The sequence below is a fragment of the Harpia harpyja genome, chromosome Z, assembly GCF_026419915.1.
Source record: "Harpia harpyja isolate bHarHar1 chromosome Z, bHarHar1 primary haplotype, whole genome shotgun sequence".
In the NCBI taxonomy this organism is placed as follows: Eukaryota; Metazoa; Chordata; class Aves; order Accipitriformes; family Accipitridae; genus Harpia; species Harpia harpyja.
Genome location: NC_068969.1, coordinates 5,246,145 through 5,268,473, shown reverse-complemented (window position 1 = coordinate 5,268,473; position 22,329 = coordinate 5,246,145). Strand labels below are relative to the sequence as shown.

The window sequence follows — 22,329 nt, the reverse complement described above, 5'->3', positions numbered from 1 at the left end:
GGTCTGGGTAGCCCTGAAGTCATTAGAGCACAACTGTAATTTATGTTTCTGTAATTTATGTGGCTTGAAGCCATGTTTTACAATATGTTGTGCTCTGACACGCTGCCCCATTGTTCCTGGGTGTTAAGGTGGTTGTTTCTGGGACCGTGGCTGTGTCCAGCGAGCTCGGGGGAGCACCAAGGGCTGAGTACTGGAGGGCTGGATGAAAAAGGGTATCTACTTGCTGATAGATAATTAAACATGATTTTTATGAGAGATTTAATCTCCCTTGTCTCTCTCTGCCTTTTCAAACAACAAAAGTGGTCCTTCTCCTTCTTGGCTCCTCATTCAGAAGCTGTGGGGTGATGCTGGCGTGGCATCTCCTAAATTTCAAAGTTTTCTCTGGGTGCGTCAGCTCCGTGTTTGATTTAGCTCTTTGCAATGGGAGTGACATGACAGCACGGGAGGAGCCGTGAGATTACATTTACACGGTCTCTTCTCTTACTGAACGGCAAAGCCAACAAGGTTTTCTCCTGCCCTTGGGACCTCGCTGGCTATTCATTTTCCTGGCTGTGAAGCAGCCTCCAGCCTCAGCTGTTAGCATACGTGTAGCACTGCATCTCGAAGATGTATTATTGTGCTCGTGCAGAAACGTGAGGCTGTATTTAGAGATTATAATTCCCCCTCCCCTTAAAGAATGGGTGTTGGGTCTGAAAAATGCTGGATCTCAAAAAGCAGATCCTATAGTGGGATAATATTTAACAATACGTGTTTCTCTGGTCTGGCATCTCCCGGGCGATTTCACCCCGAGGTGTCACGCTCGTGGTGGCTGTGGTGGAGGAGTGGGTAGCTGGGGAAGTAAGGCTGTAGGGCTGGCTGTGTAGGTACCGGTCCTCCCTTCTGTGCACCTTTCTGCAAGCTCAGGAGTACATTTTTTCCTCCTGTGAGCAGGTCAAAACCCAGGAAACCTTTGGGCAGGCAGGATTTGTGTGCTGCTGTGGTGTTAGACAGCTCTTTGCGTCTGTATGTGGCAATGTTGCACCCCATATCCATCAAGACCGCCGAGTTGCTGAGTCAAGTTGCCCGTTTCAGAATGATTTCTCTTTTGAGATCATCCTTCTTCATGATACAGCTGTAAAAATAAATCTGTCGTTGGTGTTACGTTGCAGATCCAGGAGAAATTTTCCATTCGATCAGGCTGCGCAATAGGAGAGAAATGCGAGTTTTATTCCAATTTGTTGTTTGTTTTTAGCAGAGCTTCAGCCAGCAATGACCTGTATGCACAGCATGCGATGCTGTTTGCAGGAGCCGGGGCTTGTCATGGCTGCTGCCTTCTGATAAGGATGCAGTGATTCGGGCTGCATCTGCCCCGAGAAGCACCCGCCTGGGCAGGGATGCTTGGCCCGGTCTCTGCCACGGGGCAGCTCCCGTCCCCGCTGCTCGGGGTGAGCATCTGCAGCATGGGCTGGCCAGGACCAGCACTTGCTGGGGATGTGCCCACCTGAAGACACCCTACAGCTCCCTTCAAGAGCACCTCGTGAGCTAGGCACTAAAAATAGGCCCTTTGTGATTGCAGTGAATATTCTGTATTTTTTATGGTGAGAAAATATTGATGGGAACCTTGAATTTATCACCCTGGACCAACAGGTTGCATGTGTGTGTGTGTATTTCCCGCATTTTAGCGCTTCCTCGCCACTGCCCTTCACCTCTTAATCCCCTTATCCCTACACCAAGTATCTCAGCCCTCATTTCATCCTGTATCTGCAGTGTTGCAGTGAAGGACGCTTCTGTTATCTCTTGGTTGGGCCTTTTTTATTTTATTTATTTCTGCTCTACCTTTTTTTAATAGGATGATTAGCACTGAATAAAGCAACTAATACGAGGCTAGAGTGTAGCATACTTGTACTTGCTGAGGCTTTCTACATATAAATGACTTGTTTGCCTTTTTGGCCTCTGCTGCAGCCTGAGCAGGGGCTTCTCCCAGCCATCTGCAGCGACGTGCGACTTGTCTGTTCAACAGATCGCAATTTAAGTTAGAGCCAACAAAAAAAAAAAAGCTCATGAGTAATTCTGGCTGTTCCTCCCAGTATGCCGCCTTTCGCTGCACTCTGCGTAGATGATTCAAATAATGCAAAATTCACTTGTGGAAAATGTCAAAAACTATCTTGGCTAAATGGTTCCCGGTGACTAATGGGGCTGGTGTTGCTCGCAGAGGCTCCCCTCTGCTGACGGCTGGCTCCAGTGAGCTGCAGCAGCAGGGACCTGACTGCAGGGACACAGAAAGGTCCGCGGTGACACATTAAGTTGTTCAGAGGGGACAGGAGAGCGTGGCTTCCCACATGCCGGAGCGACGCTGCGGTGGAGAGGGGTAATAAAAACAACTGCAAGTAAATATAAATACTCCTGAGAGATGGGAAGTGGCCTGCTTTCTTCTTGGCATCTTCTGTCGCTTGATAAATACCAAGCCCAGCAAGCTGCACACGCTGAGCCACCACCGCCCTGCATCGTCCTTCCCTCGGTACATTAAGTTACGGCAAGCTGTTTGCTTGGACGAGACATGGTTTTCCTCTGGCTTTCAACTCGCATATCACTTTATCATTAAAAAGAAAAGCAAGCGGAGGAATGGAAGCGGCTGTCAAGCTCTTCAGAGTGGGGTACCAAGTCAGAGGCTCCCCATGTTTTTGAAAGCTTTGCTGTGTCTGCTACTTGCTTTTGGTTCCCTCCCCTGGATGTCCCCGGGTAGAGGAATAAGATCATTTACAGCCTGTGGTGGTGGATGGAGCTATTTTGCTCGTGTGGATGCCGCTCGAGGTTTTCCTACCAGTCGAGCATGTGAAATCTCACATGTGGTTGAGTGTCCCTCTGCATCCCGCTCACTGCACACAAAATATCCCAGAGAGCAGCAATTGCACAAGGCTTTATAGCCCTCACTTGTACGGTCGTCTTTGCAATGTGTGCTTGGTGGTGACATGCTGCGCCGCCTTCAGGGAGCGCTTAGGAGGAAACTTCGGGCGCTTTCAGTGCCTCAACGGGGATTGAGTTAATCCCAGGCAAATTCATTCCTATTTACCATCTTCCTACAAGCAGCAGAGAGCAGGGTGGTTATAACGGGGGGTGTCAGATGCTCCCCACTAGCACCCACTTTGTACCCCCTATGGTGCTGTCTCAGGGGCCATGTCTCTGTTGTGGCAGAGGGGTGCCCAGTGGGAGAGCCCCGGTGCGGGAGGAGATGCTGTGATGTGGCTCTTCCCACCCTGGCTGGTAACGACATACGAGGTCTGCCTGGCGCTTAAAGATAGCGGTGCTTGGCAGAGGTGGTGACATCTCGGCAGCGTCTCTTTTGACCTGAGTTTTAGCCGATCGCCGTTGCTATTTATAGGCCTGCATGGGCTCCCATCATCAGAAACCAGCTTGCTTCTTCCTAACCCTGTTTCTTAGCCACGGTCGTGTTTAGGTGCTACAAAGGGATTTACGTAGTGTGGCAGACTGAGTAGTATTAGAGACTTCTGAAAACAGTCCTGTGAATGCAGAAAGGTGTTTGTGGCACAGCAGTTCGTGCCTGCAGAGGTGTTCCTCACCACCTTAATTCAAGCTCGTACAGCCTTGCTCCCGGACCTCACCCTTCTGTTGTACCCAGCTCCTCATCTCAGAGAGTGAATATGCAGCTGTGCTCCTGGGCAGCCCTTATCTGAGGGGGTATGGTGCTAATTGGACTATGAAAACTGGTTATTTTAACTCTGAAATGCCATTTTATCTAGGCTGTAAACCTTCTGATCAAGGACAGCTGAAGGGTGGGATGTTTCAGTTCTGGATTCGGTTCATGTTGTAAATAGGCTGTGCCGTTGGCTTGGCTTTCTGCTCCGGATGAAATCAAAGCCAAGTTGCTGGAATGGCTCAAAAGGGAAATCCAGAGAGCAAGATGGTCTTAATGGGATGGGAGTAGACTATGCAGCAGGTCTGTGGGATTAAAGGTTTGTCAGAACAAGTTAAGGCACGGACATAACATGGCACTAACCCAGCTGGAAGTCAATTTTGAAGACTGAAGGGCCAGTGTGTCCCTCCCCATCCTCCTGCCCCCTGCCATGCCCACTTTGATGCTCATCTCCTGCATCTTAATTGAGCTCCAACTGCTTGTGCAGCAGCCCTGCTGCCAGGTCGTGGCTCAGGAAAATCCCCCAAGATGGGAAGAAGACTTAACACTGACTTTTTGCTCCCTCCCTGCCTGCTCTGTCACCCTTGCTGTGTCCAAGCCATGGGGTTAGACTGGCCAGACCCTTGAGTTGAAGACCTCCATGGAAGAGACCTGAGTGGTGGGCAGGACAGATGTGCCCATCAGTCTTATGGAGAGGAAGTTTTGGTGCCCACCTACCTCCAGCCACCCTCTCCCCCTTCTAATGAGCATAACGCAGTATTCCTGTTAGGTGGAAACAGAAGCACAAACACTCGGGCTCATATGTTCAGCAAAGCCCAGATTATTCTGAATCATCCAATATCCTTATCAGAGCACTACAGACAGCACTTGCATCAGTCACAGCACAGGCTAGCGGAGTCGGTGGCAGCGCTCTGCCCGTTTTAATTGCCACAAGCGAGCAGCTATTTGAAGCCCCGTCCCCAAAGAGCAAATGAGCTTGTCACTGCACGTAACTCAGCTTTGCAAGAAACATGGGCTCAGCAAGCGTTCCCTATTAAAAGCCTGCTAAGGATGCAAATGTATAGGGGTGCACATATCGTGCAGCAAACAGCTGGGCATGCTGGAGTGGGGGCACTGCTAGGCTTGGCTCTAGGAATGGGAACTCCCCTTGGGATTATAGTTTTGGGTTTTTTTCCCCCCCCTCTCTCTTAATTGCAGAGTACCCTGAAACATAAAGACATAGGTGAGGGGAGGAAGCTGGAAAGGCTGTGTCCCTGCAACTCCTCGGGTGTGGGGTTCCCCCAAAATCAGCTTCATCGTGGCTCTGGGCTGCACATCGGTTCTGCTCAGCCCCTCCTGTCCTCTCAGATGTACTGTGTCTTCTTTCTTCCCTGGGAGATATCCCATATTTCTCCTGATCTCCTGGAAGGCACTGTTTGCTGCTCCTTCCCCCTGTGAACATAGTATGATGCCCAGTAGATAAAATACCAGGTCTACTGGAAAGGTCTGGCTAAAAACTAGTGGTCTGTGCTAAAATTACCCTGGGGACCTGAGGAAGAGTTGAATTACCTGAATTTCTGGATTCCTCAGAAATAATGAGCATACTTATTGTGGGGAGAGGCTTGTCCTTGAGCGTGTCTGCCTCCGTTTTGCCTGCAATGGGCAGTACGTACTCTACATATTGCAAAACCTTTCAAGCTTTGAGAAAAGCAAATACCCTTTGTGTTTGGTGGGGCACAGCATGCCAATGTGAGACCAACGGTGCTGGGGCAGAGGAGGGCACCCCCCCAAAAGGTGAAGCCCAGTTAAACTGAGCCCTCGTACCCAGATGAGTTGCTTTCATCTAGTCCTGAGCAACCTGCCCAAGGGACCTTTGGCAGACTGGGGCACGAATCCTGATTTTTTTGGACTCCCAAGTCAGTACTGAGATGCTGGGCCAGGCCAGCTAATACCCTGAAATCCGTTTTTACAAACTCTACCTTATGTTCTGACCTGCCATATTAATTTTCCAGATGATATGATTGTGGCTTTCAAATTGGAGAGCGCTTTGAGAAATATTACCAAACAGGCATGCTGCTGCTGCCATCTGTCTTTGAGCTGCTTCTGGGATCCCATTACTTGCTCTCAGCAGACGATCGTTATTGCTTTATTGAATTAGGAAGCAAAAAAATCCAGCGGCTTCTGAAATATTGTTTTCCATAACTAATTCCAGGTGCTAAATTCTCATTGAGACCCGGAGGACATGTTGAAATAATGCTTTATGCAGATCCTGGGTGTAAAGTTTTTACAGGTCTGCCCAGGAAAGTCCCATGATCTGATAGGTTTGAAGGACATGTCTTTTGGAGGGCTCTGAACAGCTCCAGCACTGCTGCATTAAGTGATCTCAAACCCATGCCACCCCAACCAAGAGCCAACATTAGGTGCTACATTACTTTTTGTAAAAAGTGAAGGCTTCATTGCCCTTCCTGATGGTTTTGGCCAGCTGTTGCCCCAAGTCCCCTTTCTCCTCCAGCCAACCCCTTTTCCCATGACTTCCAGCTGCAGGCAGTTGCCCCGTGCCACCCAGCCTGCATCCCACCAGGATGCAAAGGTCTCAGCACTGTGAGACCGTCTCGCTGGGTGAGTGGGTCGCTGTGTGCCGATAAGCAGCATCCCCCAAGGTGATGTTGGTCATGCCCGGTGTGCCATTTTGCATCCCAATGCCTGCTGCATGCCGAGGTTCAGACCTGCTTCTCCTTTCCTTCTCTGCAGAGTGCCAGGAGCCAGCCCAGCCAGGCAGGGGGTTAACACCAACAGACAAGGCTGTGGGCAGATAAAAGCTTGTGGGAAGGTGGTGTTTATTTGGATTTAAAATGTTTTCCCTGTCCTGGTGCACAGGTCTTGCTGCTTCCTTCTTGCTGGCCAATCCATCCCTTATCTGCCCAATTTAAGGCAGTTTGGGTCTGATTGCTCGCAGTTGGCGTGGCTCCCGCGATTCAGCTAGAAGTTTTGATGCACAACACTTGAAAATCAGGAGTGAGACGTATCCAGCTGTACACCTGAAAATGGAGAGAGCAGTGACTGCTCCTGCTATCCCGCCTGCGAGAAACGCCCTGTAGATCAGAGTCAGTCCCGTGGCTGGTAATTACACTTGAGTCATCTGGGTTTGAGGCCATGGCACTGTGACAAGATTTATTGTTTCTCCCTGAAAGGGGTTTCTAATTGGCACTGGAGCAAATCAAGGGGGGTGAAATCAGCTTGAACTGTGTGGTTTGCTCCTCTGTAGTTTCCTTTCTGTCTGCATGGACATGGAGCAGTGCCGTTCCCGGAGCACTGCAGCTTGCATCGCTTATCATCTGGTCCAATGTGCTCCTTGGCTGCGGCGGCAGCACCGGTGGAAGGGACGTGGCATGGAGGTGCTGGGCGTGTTTGGCACCTATAGACTATGTATTGAGCTATAGGGCTGGACTAAGGAATGCTTTTATAGAAACTGTGCACCTTTTCAGAAATGTCCTGCCAAAGGCATGGGATGGCTGCCTGGAGATAGCTGTCTGTCACAGCTGTGATGCTTTAATGAAAAATACACTATTTGCAAGTAAGAGAAGCTTTTTTTTTTGCTTTTTTTTTTTTTTTCCCCTTGGCCTGACAAGTTAATTTGAGATTTCATTAAACATTGGTCCGCTCCTGCAGACAGAGTTGTTGGCTGTGATGGTGTGGACGGATACCCTCATCGAGGAGCTCTTAAATACTTTGTTCAAATGAGCAACCTGATTTATTTCTCTGGTATTTATTGCTTGGGGCTGCATGCACCACTGTGTCCAATACATCTCCATCTCTCTTTCCATCTTCTCTTTGCAGCCACCGGTGCTAGAAATGCTGCTGTAGCTCAGCAGTGAGAATGCTATCTCGGCAAGGGGGATGCTCCCTGTGCACCACGGGGTGCAATAGCCAGCCGTGCGGGCAATAAGGGGCTAATGGCAACCTTAAAATAGCAGTTGACAGTGGCGTGTGTGAACAAAAAGGGTGTTCGTGAAAAAATTCTTGCATGGTGGGTTTGGGTTTTTTTGTTGGGGTTTTTTTGTGCCGACCCAAAGCTGCTGCTGTTTGGAGATCTTTAAAAAAAAAAAAAAAAAGCTAAGAAGCCCAAAAAGGTGGAGGAAAGATTTGCTGCTGATTTTTTTCAAACTGAGTGATTTCTATTTGAAATTTTTTCTCTTCTCTAACAGTTTCTAGTTTTGTAATCAAGGACTCGGCCCCTCGTTTGAGCAGAACGAAACTAGCTTTCCTTGTAAGCTTGCCCAGGGTTTTAAGCTGGGCTTGAGGGGTCCCAGGCAGGTTGCTCTATGGTGATCCTTTGAGCCCTCCATCAGGAGGGCAGCAGAGAGCTCCCCTGATTGGGTAACTTCATATTTTGGCTTGGGTGATGATAGAAGAGGCAGCCTTTCGAATAGCAGGATTCTTTTTGATTAAGAGTTTATTCTCCTTTCTGGGGTGTATCAGTTTAGATCTCCATGGCAATAATGACTTTAGATCAGCAAGCAAAAATCATGGTTTGAATGACCAATTTTAATCTTGGTTTGCAACTAGCATTTTTTTTTGAAGACAGGGTGATTGCTATTGTAGACTGGCCTGCAGTTAAGCATCCCCTTCTTAGAGGGTATATAATGGCTATAAAAATCTCAATTAACAGTGATGTGGCTTTACAGGTATGTGTTCAAATTCTGATTGTTTGCAGATTTTTGTGTTGGAGTTGTTTTTTTTACTTAGTAGATGATGACTTGTGAGCTGGGTCCAGGTGCATTTGGATGAGGATAGGAATTCCAACACAGAAAGCCTATTCTAATTTATTAAAATAGGTAGCTGGTGACTGGACAAGCTGTTTCTGGTGTTTATGGCTATGCTTGTAAGCCCGTTTCAGGTGCCAGGGCCACCCAAGTGGGTCTCTCCAGAAGAAGGCAAGACAGGAGGTGGGTCTGGGGGCAGGTGGTCTGTAGGCTGCTTTGATGGGACCATGCAAGGCTGAGCTCCTTTCATAGCATGCAGTCCTCCAAAGCTGCCCGAACAGCTCCTAAAAATGCACAGAAGCTGTACCTGGAAACGCAAAAAACCGTTAATTGGGTCTGAAGGCCATGGAGGTGCCGTGGAGCCCAGGGGAGATCAAGACCAAGAGTTCTGCAGCTTGAAGGTGGTGGCTGGTTGCCTTTAGGAGACATTTTGCACGTTGTGGCCTTGGTGCCAGGATGTTCTTCCCCCAGTGGATGCCTTCAGCAGAGAAGCTGTTGGCCGACTGTTTTTACTGAATAGAATAGCTGCTGTTCAGTGTTTGTGGTCTGTAGGATGGCAAGTAATGGACTTAGACCGCAAGGAAGATTTAGCTTAGTATTTAGGGAATGTTTTCTAGCAGTGAGGATGGTTAAGCCAAAGCCCCTTCATTCTCCCTTTTGCTGCCCACCCAGTAAATCCACAACTGATGGGAAGTTTTAAAGACCAAATTAGACAAACATCTGTCGGCAGTGATGCAGGCTTGTTTGATCCTGTCTGGAGGCAGAGGATAGATCCAAAACCTTTCAGAGGCCCTTAGAGCCCTCTCGTCCTGCTGCTTCTGAACACCAGGGCGAAATCCCGAAGCCTTTAATGTGGGTTTATTGGAACAAAGCAGCAGTGTAAATAAAATTCAGGCGCGGGAGCATCTATTGGAAAAAGCAGGGAGTGGGGCAGGGAAAGGCAGTGCTGGGTGCCCAGGCTGGAGAAAACCCCCCAGTGCCTATCATCTGCTTCTCAGAGTCATAAAGATACTCAAGGTTTATGATGGGGCCCCAAGCCCCGTGGGAAAGCATTCTGTGTTTGTCCGGGGTCACTGGAGCCCGGAGGTTGTACCTGCCCCTCTTACCGGTCGTTGTGTGGTTGGTACAACAGTGTTCCCAGGGCAGTGCTCAGCGCTGCGGTTCGTTACCCCTCTGCCATGGGAAGGGGGCTGCCTGGGATGGCTTCGTCATGGGTTTAGGATTAACCCTCCTTCTGGACACCTTCCAGGTCCCCCTCTCTGGTCTCTCCTATCTGAGCATGGTAAGTCCTGGCTGGATGGGTCCTTTCTTTCCCCTGCCTCCTCTGCAAGGTCCTGAGTGCCGTCCCTCGTGATAGCCCTGTCAGGCCTCCGTCCTCCAGTGCACTGCATCCCGCTGTGCTTCACTGCAACTCTTAAGCTCCGTCACAATCATCTAATGAAATTCCTGGAGAAACCAGTACAGCCAGCTCCTGAGGAGGGCTGTGCGGGACACCCAGCAATGTCCGGACCATGAACAGAAGGGGCTATGTGCTGTGCCTATCTGCTCCCGGGTGCGCATCCAAACTTTGTGCCTATTTATTTGCATCCTCTAAGTAACACAATAACCCAAATGAAGGTACAGGCTGTCCGAGTGATTTCGGGGAAGATCAGACCTGCCCTGGGCAGCCTACACTATTGCTCCTTTGGTCAGCATTTGGTAACAAGCCGGGGTGTCTCGGGATCATGGCATCTGCTTGCTTTTCCTTTGCCACAGCCCTAGATTTGTGTTTCATAGATTGTGTGGCTAGCTGAATTATAAATTATTCATGGCAGGGAACTTATCGTGTTTATCTGGAATAATTGAGCAATTAAATCTGTTTAGGTATGTAAAAAGATTGTGCAATAGCTTGTCTATCTTCAGGCCTTAAATTCTGCAAGAGCATTTATTACATATTTAATCCAGAATAATAATAAAAAAGAAAGGCAGAAAATACATTCTGCTTTGATGCATTGATCCACTCCGATACATTCATTTGCAGAAGTTGTTCTCTCCAGCCGCTTCACTCATAAATACCTATTGGCCCAGGATAAATGAGACCTAACTTGGCTCCTTCAGTTTGGAGAAAATGTGAGGCCATAACACCTGGTCTGTGACTCTGTCTCTGAAAATACTTTGGGCTATTTATGCTAGCACCAGGATTGTCTTTATTGTTTAAAACTTCTGTCCCAGATGCTTGCTACTGGGTCAGAGGATCATGATCCTCTCTGCCCTGTACCGTACTCAGATGTTGATGCTGCCAAGGTAATGCAAAGTTTGGGGTGTAAAAGGACCTTCAAATATTCAAGCGTGCTTAGTTTAGTCCCTGACCTACAGCCATTATCTCCTATTGCTGTAATTATCCAGGAGGATTCCCAAAGGAGCCAGAAACTCATGGGCCAGGCTGCAGCAGGGACCACTCATAACTGAGTAAATGTGGAGCCATGCAGTAAATGAATGATGATTTTATTATGTGTTACCAATAGGAAACTGGGCTGCTTCTAAATTAATCTGTTATAAGTCTATTTATCGAGAGCAGCCTACGCTCCTTATAGCATTATAGCTATGAATTGCATCGCTTCTGTATGTGGTAGCCACTCTGCACCCAGAGAAGACCCATGGCCTCATGTATTTCTCTGCTTTGGGCAGGAGTAGCGGTGAAAGGAAAGTTTTTTGAGCTCTTCCACTCCCTCCCAGGCTGCTATTTTGGTTCTGCAGAAGACAATAAGTGAGCAGGACCGGAGGCTCCTGTTACTCTGGACATCCGTCCTTTGGCTGGCGGCAGGGTACGGGAGCAGCAGCAGAAAAAGGCAAAGCAAGCCATTAGGCTTTCCTTGACCGAGAGGGCTCGTGTGGAAGTCCCGCATTACGGAGCGGGAGGGGGACCTGGGGCTGCACTTAGAGCACATTGATGTGCAAAGCTCAAGAGGTTAAAACCTGGGGTGGGCTCTTTGCAATCCTCCCTGGCCAAGCCCAGGGGACAGCATCCTCTGAAGCACGTATAGACATATACGTCCAAACCTTTCATGCGCTCCTGCGGACAGAGAACAAAGGCTGTCTAAACAGGAGCTAGTGAGGCAGCAAATTGCGCAAGAAACCTTCCCTAATGAACTGGAAGGACTTGTCCCTTCGCCTCGGGCGGTGGCACTGCTGGCGTGCTTAGCTAGGCAGCGCCTTGCTTTGGCGGGGGGACCCACGCTCCGGGGGGGAGCAGAGGAGCAGCGCCTGGGTCTGGCGCTGGAAAGGTTTCCTCCTGCCCATCCGCTTCTCTCTGCCAGCAAGGGCAAGTAGTGAAGAACGGGATGCTTGCGCTTACCGAGGAGCTAGCAGCTCGATCGGCGCCTTAGCCAAGGGGGATGCTACTGGGGGAGAACCGTCCTACGTGCGATGGCAGATCAAGGTTAGTTGCGAAGCTGTTCAGCGTGCACTTGTTTTCTTTGAATATTTGCTTCATCTCTGCATCGGTGGCTGTGTGGTGTGGGTAAAGATTGTCCGAACGGTGAGGCGCGGGAGCTGGAGGTTGCCTTTAAAACGCAGAGGGTCTGCAGAGCCTTATGTGGGTTAATGCCTCCTCATGCCCTTTGGGAAGAGGAGAAGACTTGCTCTAGCAGCCTTCAGTTAGTTCGGGGAGTGCTAACTAGAGAAAACTGGTTAAGAAGTGACTAATAGGATGAAATGGCACCGTCTTATTCCGCAGCTCAATTCTCTGGACAAACGCAGTTTCCCATCTGTTATTTGCAGTGAGGGAGATGGGTTTGGGGGTTGGGTCCTCTTGCTCGCCAGCAAGCGAGCAAGTTGATTATTTTCTGGCAAGCATTAGCAGCGTGATTACTGACGGCTGTGGTGGCTTCCCCTTCTGGGCAGGAGTGCTAAGGACTAGATTTTATTTGTTTGGAGATGTTTGAAGATAAAGATGAGCATAAGGTGGCCTTTTTCAGAAGTGCCTTGGTGACCAATTCCCCTGTCAATTAAGTGCCGAAACACTCCTAATTGCACAGTTCCTCTAGAGCCCTGGGTTCTCCTCAAACTGTGCTTTAGCTTTGGACCAGGAAGCTTCAGCCCACGCTGCCTGCATGTTTGCATCCGCCTCCTCTCCGCCTGGATGCACCCGTGAATTTTGGTGATGTCTTGACATGCAGCATGGCCACGGACACACAACAGCTCCTGCACCCCGGGCTGCTCATGGTCCTCCAGAGGTGCCTTAGGAGACTTCATCTCCTGACGTTATCTGTTCCCCCCCAGATCGGACCCTGGCTGGTACATCGCATTGCAGCCTCCCACGGGATGCTTTGCAGGATTCTCATTTCATTTGCACGCAGGCTGTGCACTGATCCAAACAACAGGGGCTGCTTTTCCTACCCTCAAAATGCAAGCTTCGTGGCAAGCTGTCCCTGCGTTGCTGTAGGAGAAATAGGCAATAGTTCTGCTTTAAAAAACAACTGCAGAACTTCAGAATAAGACAAGTATTTGTATTTGTCATATGTTCCACCAGCCAGTCTGAGATGGTGTGGAAAGCCTTCTCCACGCGGTGCTTTTAGCTTTTTCTGTGCATCAGCAGCTCTTCCAGGATTTGCTGAGCTTTCCCTGCTCTCCTACAGGCATTCCCACCTCCTGGCTTCCCAGGAGTACCCCAGCTCCCCACCGCAGCTTGCTGTTCCCTCTGTTCTCTAGCCGAGGGCTGCCTTCTAGTACTGCCTCTTCTCTTGGATCAGGATGTTGCTTTAATTGCAGGGTACGTGGCTTTGGCAGATTTCAGCATGACAATATAAAATGCAAGACGTACTCCCCAGAGAGCCCCTCTAGAGTGGATCCGGGAGGCATGGAGGGGAAGGGACGTTTCGCTGACTGGCTGATTTCGTGAGACAACAGTTCATCTGCAGGCAGAGCTGATGAATTGAAGGCACGTAAGGACACTCTCAGGCGGGTCACTGGCAGCTCTCGCAGCTCTAAGGAGAGGCCAGGCTGTTGCAGTATTCCTCCAGGATAAGCCAGTAGCACCCATTAATGAAACCCTTCTTCATCCAGTCAGCAATCCTTGGCGTTGAGCCTCCCTATTAGCCTGATTAACACAGTACCTTCATTACCCAATTCCAGCTTTGGTTATTTTTATACTCCTCTAGTTCTGGCTGTACTGGTGCCTGTGAAAGGCAGAGGAGGGAGCTGTAATGGTGGCCTTGGGGTGCATCTGCTGGGGCTTGGCTTTGTCGGAGGTGGCTCTGGGGCAGGACCCTGCTTGGGGCTCTCAGAGTCGAAGAGTTCCTGTGAAGGCTTGCTGTCTTGCTCTTTCCAAAAATGTGGGGTTTTTTTTCTGGATTTCCAGTTTTGTAGAACATTAAATACACATGTTTTGGGCAACTTGGAGAAAACCCATGTTCCTTTTCTCCTCTGATTTCCCATGAACTTGGCTTCTTGGTTTTGTTAGTTGTGCACCCTGTTGTCTCATGCCAGGGGAGGAGGATGGGTTGTATCTTCTGCTGAACAAAGCTCCTTTGCTCCGTCCTGTTCAAAGTGGTCAACTTTGGATGGGATTTATCACGCTTGACTCGAGATGACTTGGGAGCTGTTCTTCCCAGCCTAAAATAATCATTTAAAGCAAGTCAGATGGACTGTGCTCCTGCAGTGCCCAATGGCCTCCTCTGATACGAGGTCATATAGCTAGCAAGGTCAGATGGCTTTGGCTGCAGTGATGTGTTGTAAATGCATAAAGCTGGTGAGGAACCATTCAGTCTCAAGTCTGCAAAGTCTTAAACATGGTTATCTAATGCTTTCCTATTTTTTTTGGTTTTATTATATTTATGTATTAGGAGAGCATCCTGGGTGAACTCCAAACGATTCAAAATAACCAACCCTCAGCAAAGACAGAATTATTCTTCATTATAATCCTAAATTTTGGCTTGAAGAGATCTTGGATGTTCAGTTAAGAAGTCTTTCTGCTTACAGCTCATTTTAAAGCTTCTCCTGTCTACTGCAAAGGCTGAACTCTATACTTGAGATACTTTTAGAGCTGTATTGTCTTACCTCAGGAGAACAAAACAACCTGCACATTACCAGCGCTCCCTTGCATCTCCTGGTAACAAATCCCGGGGACGGGCTGTTTCCATATAGTTTCCTAAAATAGGTGGTGTTAGAATAACTTTAGAAGCCTTATAAACTCAAGCTGTCTCTATTGTTTCAGATAATTTTTAACTGGGTGCTTTTCTTGGTGTTTTTCTAGAGGGATCGGTAAGAAACCCTGCTCTCCTGTACTGCACCCCTCTGCAGAGGGTCAGGATCTGGCCCACCATGCCTATGCCTGTCTATAATTCTTATCGGTGTTTAAATCTGCCCTGGGCACAGCCAGCATGTGCTGTGTATGTTCCTGCTACAATTTTTTTAAGGAAATGCTGATTGGAAAGTTTTCATTCCTAATAGGATTTGCAAATGGTTGGTGCTTGCAGCTGCAGGATGGCATTGAGAGGGGGAGGCACATCTGGCAGCGGTGACCCCACAAGTGCTGCAGGTTGCAGACCCGTCCATGCATTAGGGAATAGCAGGATTTGGGAATGGGGTTAGAGGAATAGTCTGGGATGTCACAGGGGTCTGCGATGGGAAGGGTAAGGCTGGCGGTCATGGGTGCATTGTTCGCTGCTTGCTGGGCTGGGGCAGGTCAGATATTGGATGCAGACATGCCAAATGTCAGTAAGGATGGGATAGTTCAAACTTTCAAAGCTTTTGAGATCAGTATGGGTATAAAATACCCTATGGATGAAAGGCCTGCAAGCTTTACCTCCCTGAGTCTTCTGCTGAGCCCAACAGCATGTGTATAATTTGCTTTAATGGTTAGAAACATCTGCTGTTAAAAGTGATGCTTAATATATTTGGCTTCCATTTCCAGTCATTAGTTCTTTTTATGCCTTTTTCTGCCTAATTAAGAACCTTTTAGTACCTGATATTGTTTCCCCTGAATGTGCTGCTATATCGTAATCAAGTCACTTCTTAATCTTCTCTTTGATAAACGAAAAAGATCAACCTCTTTAATTCTCTCATTTCAGACTTTTTCTGCATCCCTAGAATCACTCTTACAGATCCGGTCCATATCTCCCGCAGTGTTTTACTAATCTCCTTAAAACGTTGGTGTGGAACCATTGAGGGCTCTGGAAGGAGTCCCTCGGTGCTGGAAGAGGAGGCTGAGCCACCTCCTCACTCCTACCTCCAGCTCCGGGCTTCCCGCATGGAGCGAGCGCGGGTTTGCCAGGCAGCAGACATGCGTCTTCACTGATATTTATCATTTTACCAAAATCTGCCCTGTGTGAATGGTGTTAGCCATAATGAGATGAAGACATTACCAGAGAGATACCTAAGCAGTGGTGAATCCTTGTTGTCTCCCAGATCAGCCAGGTAACTAGTCGTAAATCCCTTTAGCGTATTCACTATTCATATTTTATAATGCTTTTTTTTGTCAGCATGTCCTGCATTACTAGGTCAAAACACCTTTTGGACATCAAGGATATTGCTTCTGTGCATTACTAATATCAAATGTGCAGAGAATAAAATCAGGTTTGCTTGCTGTGACCTATTTTTCCTAAAACCACGTTGACTGGCGTATATGTGTGCCCTTCAGGTCTCTGCTGTGTGAATCCAGCACTTTCTTTCTTGGACAGATGTCTGGCTAGCTGTCCCCTTCAGGCCATACCTTTGCCTTCTTGGATATTCAAGCAGAAGACCCTTCCAGTCGTCTAAAATTTCCTCTTAAAAATGAACATCAGCACGCAGCAGTTTTCTTAGCTCTCTTAGATCTCTTGGATGCAAAATTATTCAGATCTGCCAAATTTAAATATCTTCTGGTGCTGGTAGATGTTGTTGAATGTTCTTCTTCGTTGCTAATAAGCTGGAAACACTTCATCCTCATAATGAGTGTTATCCTGCTTCTTCCCAAATGTTCAACGACAGTAATTACAGCACGTCTGCCATATCTGTCTCATTAACAGCTTTACCATCTCCACGCAGTGATGGACCCCATCCTTTCTAGGATGGCCTTTGTCCCTAATGCCCTCAATCAATCCTTCCTACTGCTCCCCAAGAGACTTCTGCCTGAAGCTCCTTTGTTTTCATATAGCTTAAGCACTTCACAGCTTCTTGGTTGATATTGGTGTGCTGAGCTGTGATATTTGCTGATTTTATATTTCTAATGGTGCCCTCTGTTTTGCACAGCAGCCACCTTCACTTTTAGCTGGCCCCATTTGTTCTTCATTGAGGCATCAGTTTGGTTTCAGAGCTATCATCTACATCCCCATTTTCTTTGTATTTTTCAGTAATTCCCCCAGGCAGATTTCCTGGGGTGAAGGAGATTAGCGTGCTCTGAGCAGCCAGTCTCAGACTATTCAAGAGAGTGCAGTTTTGCCTGCCCTTGTTTTAGGGTATAACGGTGACTTCAGCATTCCCACAAGGTTAGCTGGACCTAGAGTTTTCAATAATGTTGGGTTTTTCTCTTCTCACCGATAGGCGTTTCATTCTGCTAGTTACCCACAGCGTTAGCAGTGATGAAGAAGTAGTAGGATGAATTATTCTTTTCATATTCTTGTCCCCTATTTCTCTACTGTTTTCTGAGCATCTTCCCCCTGCATGATGAGTCTGCAGGCAAGAAGAGGAGTGTTTAGAGGATGGCAATGCAAGCCAACCGAATAGTTCACAGTTTCATCTATTTCTGTCTTATTTGCCCAGTGTTCCACCAAATCAAAACTTTCAGGGGTTAGATTAATAAAGATTTATGCCCAGGCTTTTCCATCCTCCTTTCTCTTTCTTGGGGGAAGGATGTTTGGCAAAACAACTTGGCCCTTCCTCTTTACTATCTTCCCTCCAGGATCCTTTAAGTTGTCTTTGATCTGTGTAATCCACACGTGTCATCAGTTGCATCTGTAGAGGCCAGTCAGGCAATCTGTGATAATCCCAACTAAATTTACATTTCAAATGCTTGCTCTGGGAGTGCACCTCCCCGCTGTATTCCCTGCAGCTTTCTCCTGATCCTCAGGACAAGACGTTCCTCAGCAGTTGCTCATCAAGTCACCGAGAACAATTTGATGGTTCCTATGCCATCTGAAAGCCCCCTGGCTTTTTTCTGTCTCGGTCGCATAAGCCAGGTTTATTGTGGAAAGTGAGAAAGCTCCGATGATCATGTTGCTCCCCAGCCCTGGGCTCAGACAGGTCCTGGTGGGCTTGTCCATGAGCCGTATGCAGCTTGCATGGCCACGGGACCCGGGGACGGTACCTCCCGGTGCCCGGGCAGCAGTTCTCCTGCACAAGCCTCGGCCAGGGGCAAAGCAGGCACCATGCGTGGTGCGGGCAGGGGGTGAACCAGCAAAGCCGGAGCTGTGAGCTGTTCAGTATTCACCAGCAGCGCTTGCTTCTCGTTAAAGCTGGCAGACAGTCAAGAGCAATCAATTGAATTCCCTCAATATTTTGTTTGATTGTTTGGAAGTTTATGCAGGAGAGTGGCAAAGTATTTTTCCTATTCCAGAAAATAAGCTAAATCTTGTGCCAGGCTACAATAAAAACAGACTATGCAAAACCAGGAGTGCGGAGCGTGTCCTTTGCCACGTACCTTGCGGTCGCGGTCCCTTAAAATCTAGATGCAAACAGTCCTGACGGCGGGTTTGGGAAGATCTCCTCTTCCCCCAATTTCCACCTCGCCAGAGGGTCTTAAAGTGTGGGTAAGGAGATTATGCAGAGAGGGAAGATTTGCATTTCTTGGATACTGGGAACTTTGCGGGGAGAGAGAACCTGAATAGAAAGGATTGGTTCTCCCTTAATTGGAGCTGATGGGGATGGCGGGCAAAGCTGACAGGATTTTGGGAGACACTCTCCTGAAATAGAATAGTGGGAAGAAATTCCAGGGGGTGTGAAAGCAAAAATAACATGGGGAATTCTGTACGTCAGAGGAGAGACAGCAAGACCATAAGAAATTATAAAAACTACAGCAATATTTTCAGGAACTAAATATAATGTGGCTCATTTGGAAGGGCTTAGAGAAACAACAATGTAATGCAAAGTTGCTAGGGAAAAATTGAAGCTGCTTTTCGCTCAGCTCTGAGTGAAATATTCGAGCAGAGGCTGGTAGGGATAGTGGCGTGGGAGCTCAGCAAGCACAGTGAAGGCTGAGAAGAGCACAGAGCCGATGTGCAACCAGGCTTGTAAGGTGATGGGAAGAGCTTTGCTGGAGACTAAGAGGCAATGCAGAGCTCTCTGCCACCCGGTGAGCCAGCCAGGTGCTGGGCAGAGAGTGGAAGGGGCATAGTGGGCAGGTGGAGGTTTGTTCGTGCACCCCTCTCTAACTTTAATCCATCTTTCCTAGTTGATGTGAATTTCCTCTATTTTAAAAAGTCATTATTTAAAGGCTGGGCTTTATGAGAGTCTTCCTGGGGAGGGAACCTGTAAGGAGGGGTTCAGGGCACATCTGCCTCCGCTCTCGGGGACTCGCCGTCCTGTCCCATCCCAGGACCTGCCAAAACACCCGACTGCATCTCTGCAGGCAGCTCCTGTGAGCAGGAAAAGGTTAAAACGTGCCTGCGGTTGGAGTAGAGGGGGAAAAACCCTGTGGCCAGGTTATGAATCAGTTGTGCAGTGCCCGTGCCTCCAACTGCAGGACCAAAAGGCCGCGCAGACCTGGAGACGTGGGGCTGGGTGAGACGATGCGGCACGTGCTGGCCCGTGGGACATGCAGCCCCAGGAGAGCGCAGGGACTGGGACCCGTCGGGTGCTGCACGTGCAGCAGCCTGTGCCAGGCTCTGGGCCCACTTGTCCTGGACGCTGCTCCAGTTTTTGGGAATGCTCTGGTCCTTTTTGCCACCTGAGTTGCTTGTCTCGGAGAAATCTTTTGCAGGCAGACCCAGTTGTCCTGCTGACTGTGCTATATATTAAAATTTGCACAGCCGCTGAGCATCCTGGGGATTCCTCATATGGGAAGGCTCACAGCTTTTATACAGCCTCTTTAATTAACTTAATTCAGACATTAGCATGTCACAGGGAACGTCTCTCGAGGGGGGAAGTCTTTCATTTATCACCACTTAGCCAGGGAGCATTATATTTTTCATTTGCATCCAAAAGTTCATTGTGGCGAGAGCGAGAGTTAACCGCTTAATCCCCTGTCAGCACCTTGCCGGCCCAGCAGGACAGATGCATCGTGCAAGGAGAACCCGTTCCATGCTGGTCCCTTATGGGCTGCAGTGCCAAATTTTTGGGTGGGATATCACAACCACCACACCGATTCCAGAAAAGCCATCTCTGCTGGCCCCGGGGAAGCATCAGGCATGTCACGGCGGCTTTTCCTCCGGGAGGTACCCAGTGGCAGTGGGCAGCATGCTGGCACGGGGGAGCGTTGCAGTTGTGCACATGCATTATAGCAGCATTCCTCTAGAGCTGCGCCAGACCTCCTGCCAGCCCTCTGCTCCTGTCTGAGGGGCACTGGCTGTTTTCCATGCTAGCTCTGGTTGCCAAATGGGAGGAAAAAAAACGGGCTTTAGGGAGGTGGTGGGGCCGGGAGCCCTCAGAAAGGCCGCTCTCTGCTGAGAGAGGCACAAAAAGCGCTGTCTGCAGGCAGAGCCTCGTGGCTAGCAGAAGCTTTGCAGCAGAAGCCTTGGAAGCAAACCAACGCTAATTAAAGCTTGCTTTCACACCAGCGTGTTGTGCCGTGGGTACCTGTGACAGATGGGGTCTGTTCGCCCTGACTGCGAGATACTTTTTGTGAAGAATGTGATACCGAAATGTTTTTCAGGGGTTGATGGCTTGTTCCTATAGCTCCACAGGGTTTGTTTAGGGGAACCTAAGGGTGCGCTGGGGCTGCCTGGGGGCGGCTGTAGCCTGCCCACCGCTCACTGCCCGTGTCCTCTCCTTGTCTCGCAGGTGAAGGAATGGTTGTGCTTGAACTGCCAGATGCAGCGGGCGCTGGGGATGGACATGACCACCGCTCCTCGCTCCAAGAGTCAGCAGCAGCTGCACTCTCCTTCGCCATCCCCCTCCCACTCCCCGGCCAAGCACCCGCAGCCCCCAGGTGTGGATAAGTCCCCGCCGGCCACCCGCACCCTGCCGCCTGAGCCACCCAAACCTCAGCCCACGACGCCGCAGAGGGAACCGCACGGCCAAGGCCAGCCAAAACCTCAGGAGGCGGCCAGGTCCTCCCCACAGCATCAGCAAGCCAAGCCTTCCTCCTCTGAGCAGAGAAAGACGACGGGAGACGCGGGGGCGAAGCCTGCTGTCCCGGCCCCTGGGGCTGGACCACAGGAGCAGCCCCAGGAGGGGCTCACAGGGAAGCTCTTCGGCTTCGGAGCATCCCTCCTGACCCAGGCGAGCACGCTCATGTCCGCCCAGCCAGAGGCGCCCCCTCCAAGCCAGCCGTCTCCTGGCAAAGTGCCTCCAAAAATCGTCTTCAGCGATGCCAGCAAAGAAGCTGGTCCCAAAGCCCCGGGGGCACAGGGCCGGGCTGGTGCCGCACCGGCCGTGAAGCCGGGCAAGCCAGAGCAGGGTGTCAAGCCAAAGGAAGTGCCGAAAGCAAAGGTCTCGTGCCCCCTCTGCAAGGCGGAGATCAACGTGGGCTCTGGCGAGCCCCCCAACTACAACACCTGCACAACCTGCCGGCAGCAGGTCTGCAACATGTGTGGCTTCAACCCCACGCCTCACCTGGTGGAGGTAAGGGGGCTGGCAGGGGCGGGTGCCTTCCAATCCAAGGGTCGGTGCTCTCTCTTCGCTTAAAATGGAGAAAAGATGGTGCATTTTCCTTCAAAGGTTTGAAAAAGCCTTTAAGAAGCTGCTGAAGCCAAGTCGGTCCTGGGGGAAGGTCCAGGGCTGGAGGCCGTGGTCCTCCACCTCTTGACAAAGGCATGGATTTTGTATGTGTACACTGATTTCATGCTGGTTTCATGCAAGGAGCAGAGCAAGGGGTGGCTGTTGTTCAGGGCATCCCCAGCAGTGCCCACTGCTCCCCAAAGGTGTCCAAGGGTGAGGAAATAGAAACAGGTCACGCGGGTGCAGGTGCCAGAGTCACCTCCTCCTCGTACTGTGGATGGATGCCTTGGCCAGGCTTGGGATGAGGCTGGTGAAGGACATTCTGCAACTCCTGCATCCTCAGATGGTGAAGGTGCAAGGAAAATGGTACGGGGGGAAAGTGGCAGGACTTCAGCAGGAGGATTTCAAATCAGTTGAGGGCATGCAATGGCCTGTTGGAATTTACTGCCTTCTCCAGATGGCAAGGGCCCTGCTCGGTTGCGTCTGGGTGCAGGGCAGGGGAATGGGCTGAGCACAGGATGGATGTGGAGACATCCACAGTTCCGTTTGGATGTGAACTGGCTGGGTGTCTTGCAGCCTGCTGAGATGGAGTGCAAGGAGAGGAGAAGGGAGGTTGAGGTGGTCCAAGGTCCACCCAGTCTCACCAACTGTAGTCGAGGAGGTCTCTGAATTGTTGTGATGCCCACCCAGATCATCATCCCAAGCACCAAAAAGGCACCTTAGCCAACTCTAGCCACCAATGCCTGGAGAGGACAGTGGCGCAACTGAGGCTCAGGTGGAGCATCCTCCTACCCCTTCCACCTTGGGAGGGAGGTCTTCCAGATCCTTGGAGAAGACCTCTGTTAAAGTCTAGACTCTCACCCCCTCCTCTACCGGTGATTCAAGACCCTTACAAGAGGAGGCCCAGGGCTTTCTTCTGGAAGTGCTGCATCTCGCAGCCAGTAAGACACAAACCCGATATCATTAGCACATGGAAAAGTTAATGGAAACTTTAAATGACCAGAAGTAGGATTGCTAATCTTGGCTTCATTCCATGGTGGATAATTACATTTTATGTCCCTAGCTCCTCCCTGCAGTTTCAATTACACCCAGTAATTTTCTCCTCTTCCTGAAGCTGCTGCTGTTCACGATCACATTCGCAGCGGAGGAGAGCTGCTCTCCCAGTACTGTGCACAGCATGCGTGT

At 49.6% G+C, this 22,329-nt stretch overlaps 1 protein-coding gene across 3 annotated transcripts in view; it reads left to right on the top strand.

Annotated features, from left to right (window-relative positions):
- Window positions 1-22,329, top strand: part of BSN (bassoon presynaptic cytomatrix protein) — a 97,270-nt gene that overhangs the window by 29,424 nt on the left and 45,517 nt on the right. For 2 of the 3 annotated variants that reach the window (XM_052776506.1, XM_052776504.1), the window contains exon 3: window positions 20,266-21,048. The exons of the other annotated variant lie outside the window; for it this stretch is intronic. In XM_052776506.1, coding sequence (XP_052632466.1) covers window positions 20,266-21,048 — 783 coding nt within the window. The remainder of the gene's footprint in view (window positions 1-20,265; window positions 21,049-22,329) is intronic. 3 annotated transcript variants of the gene reach the window in all.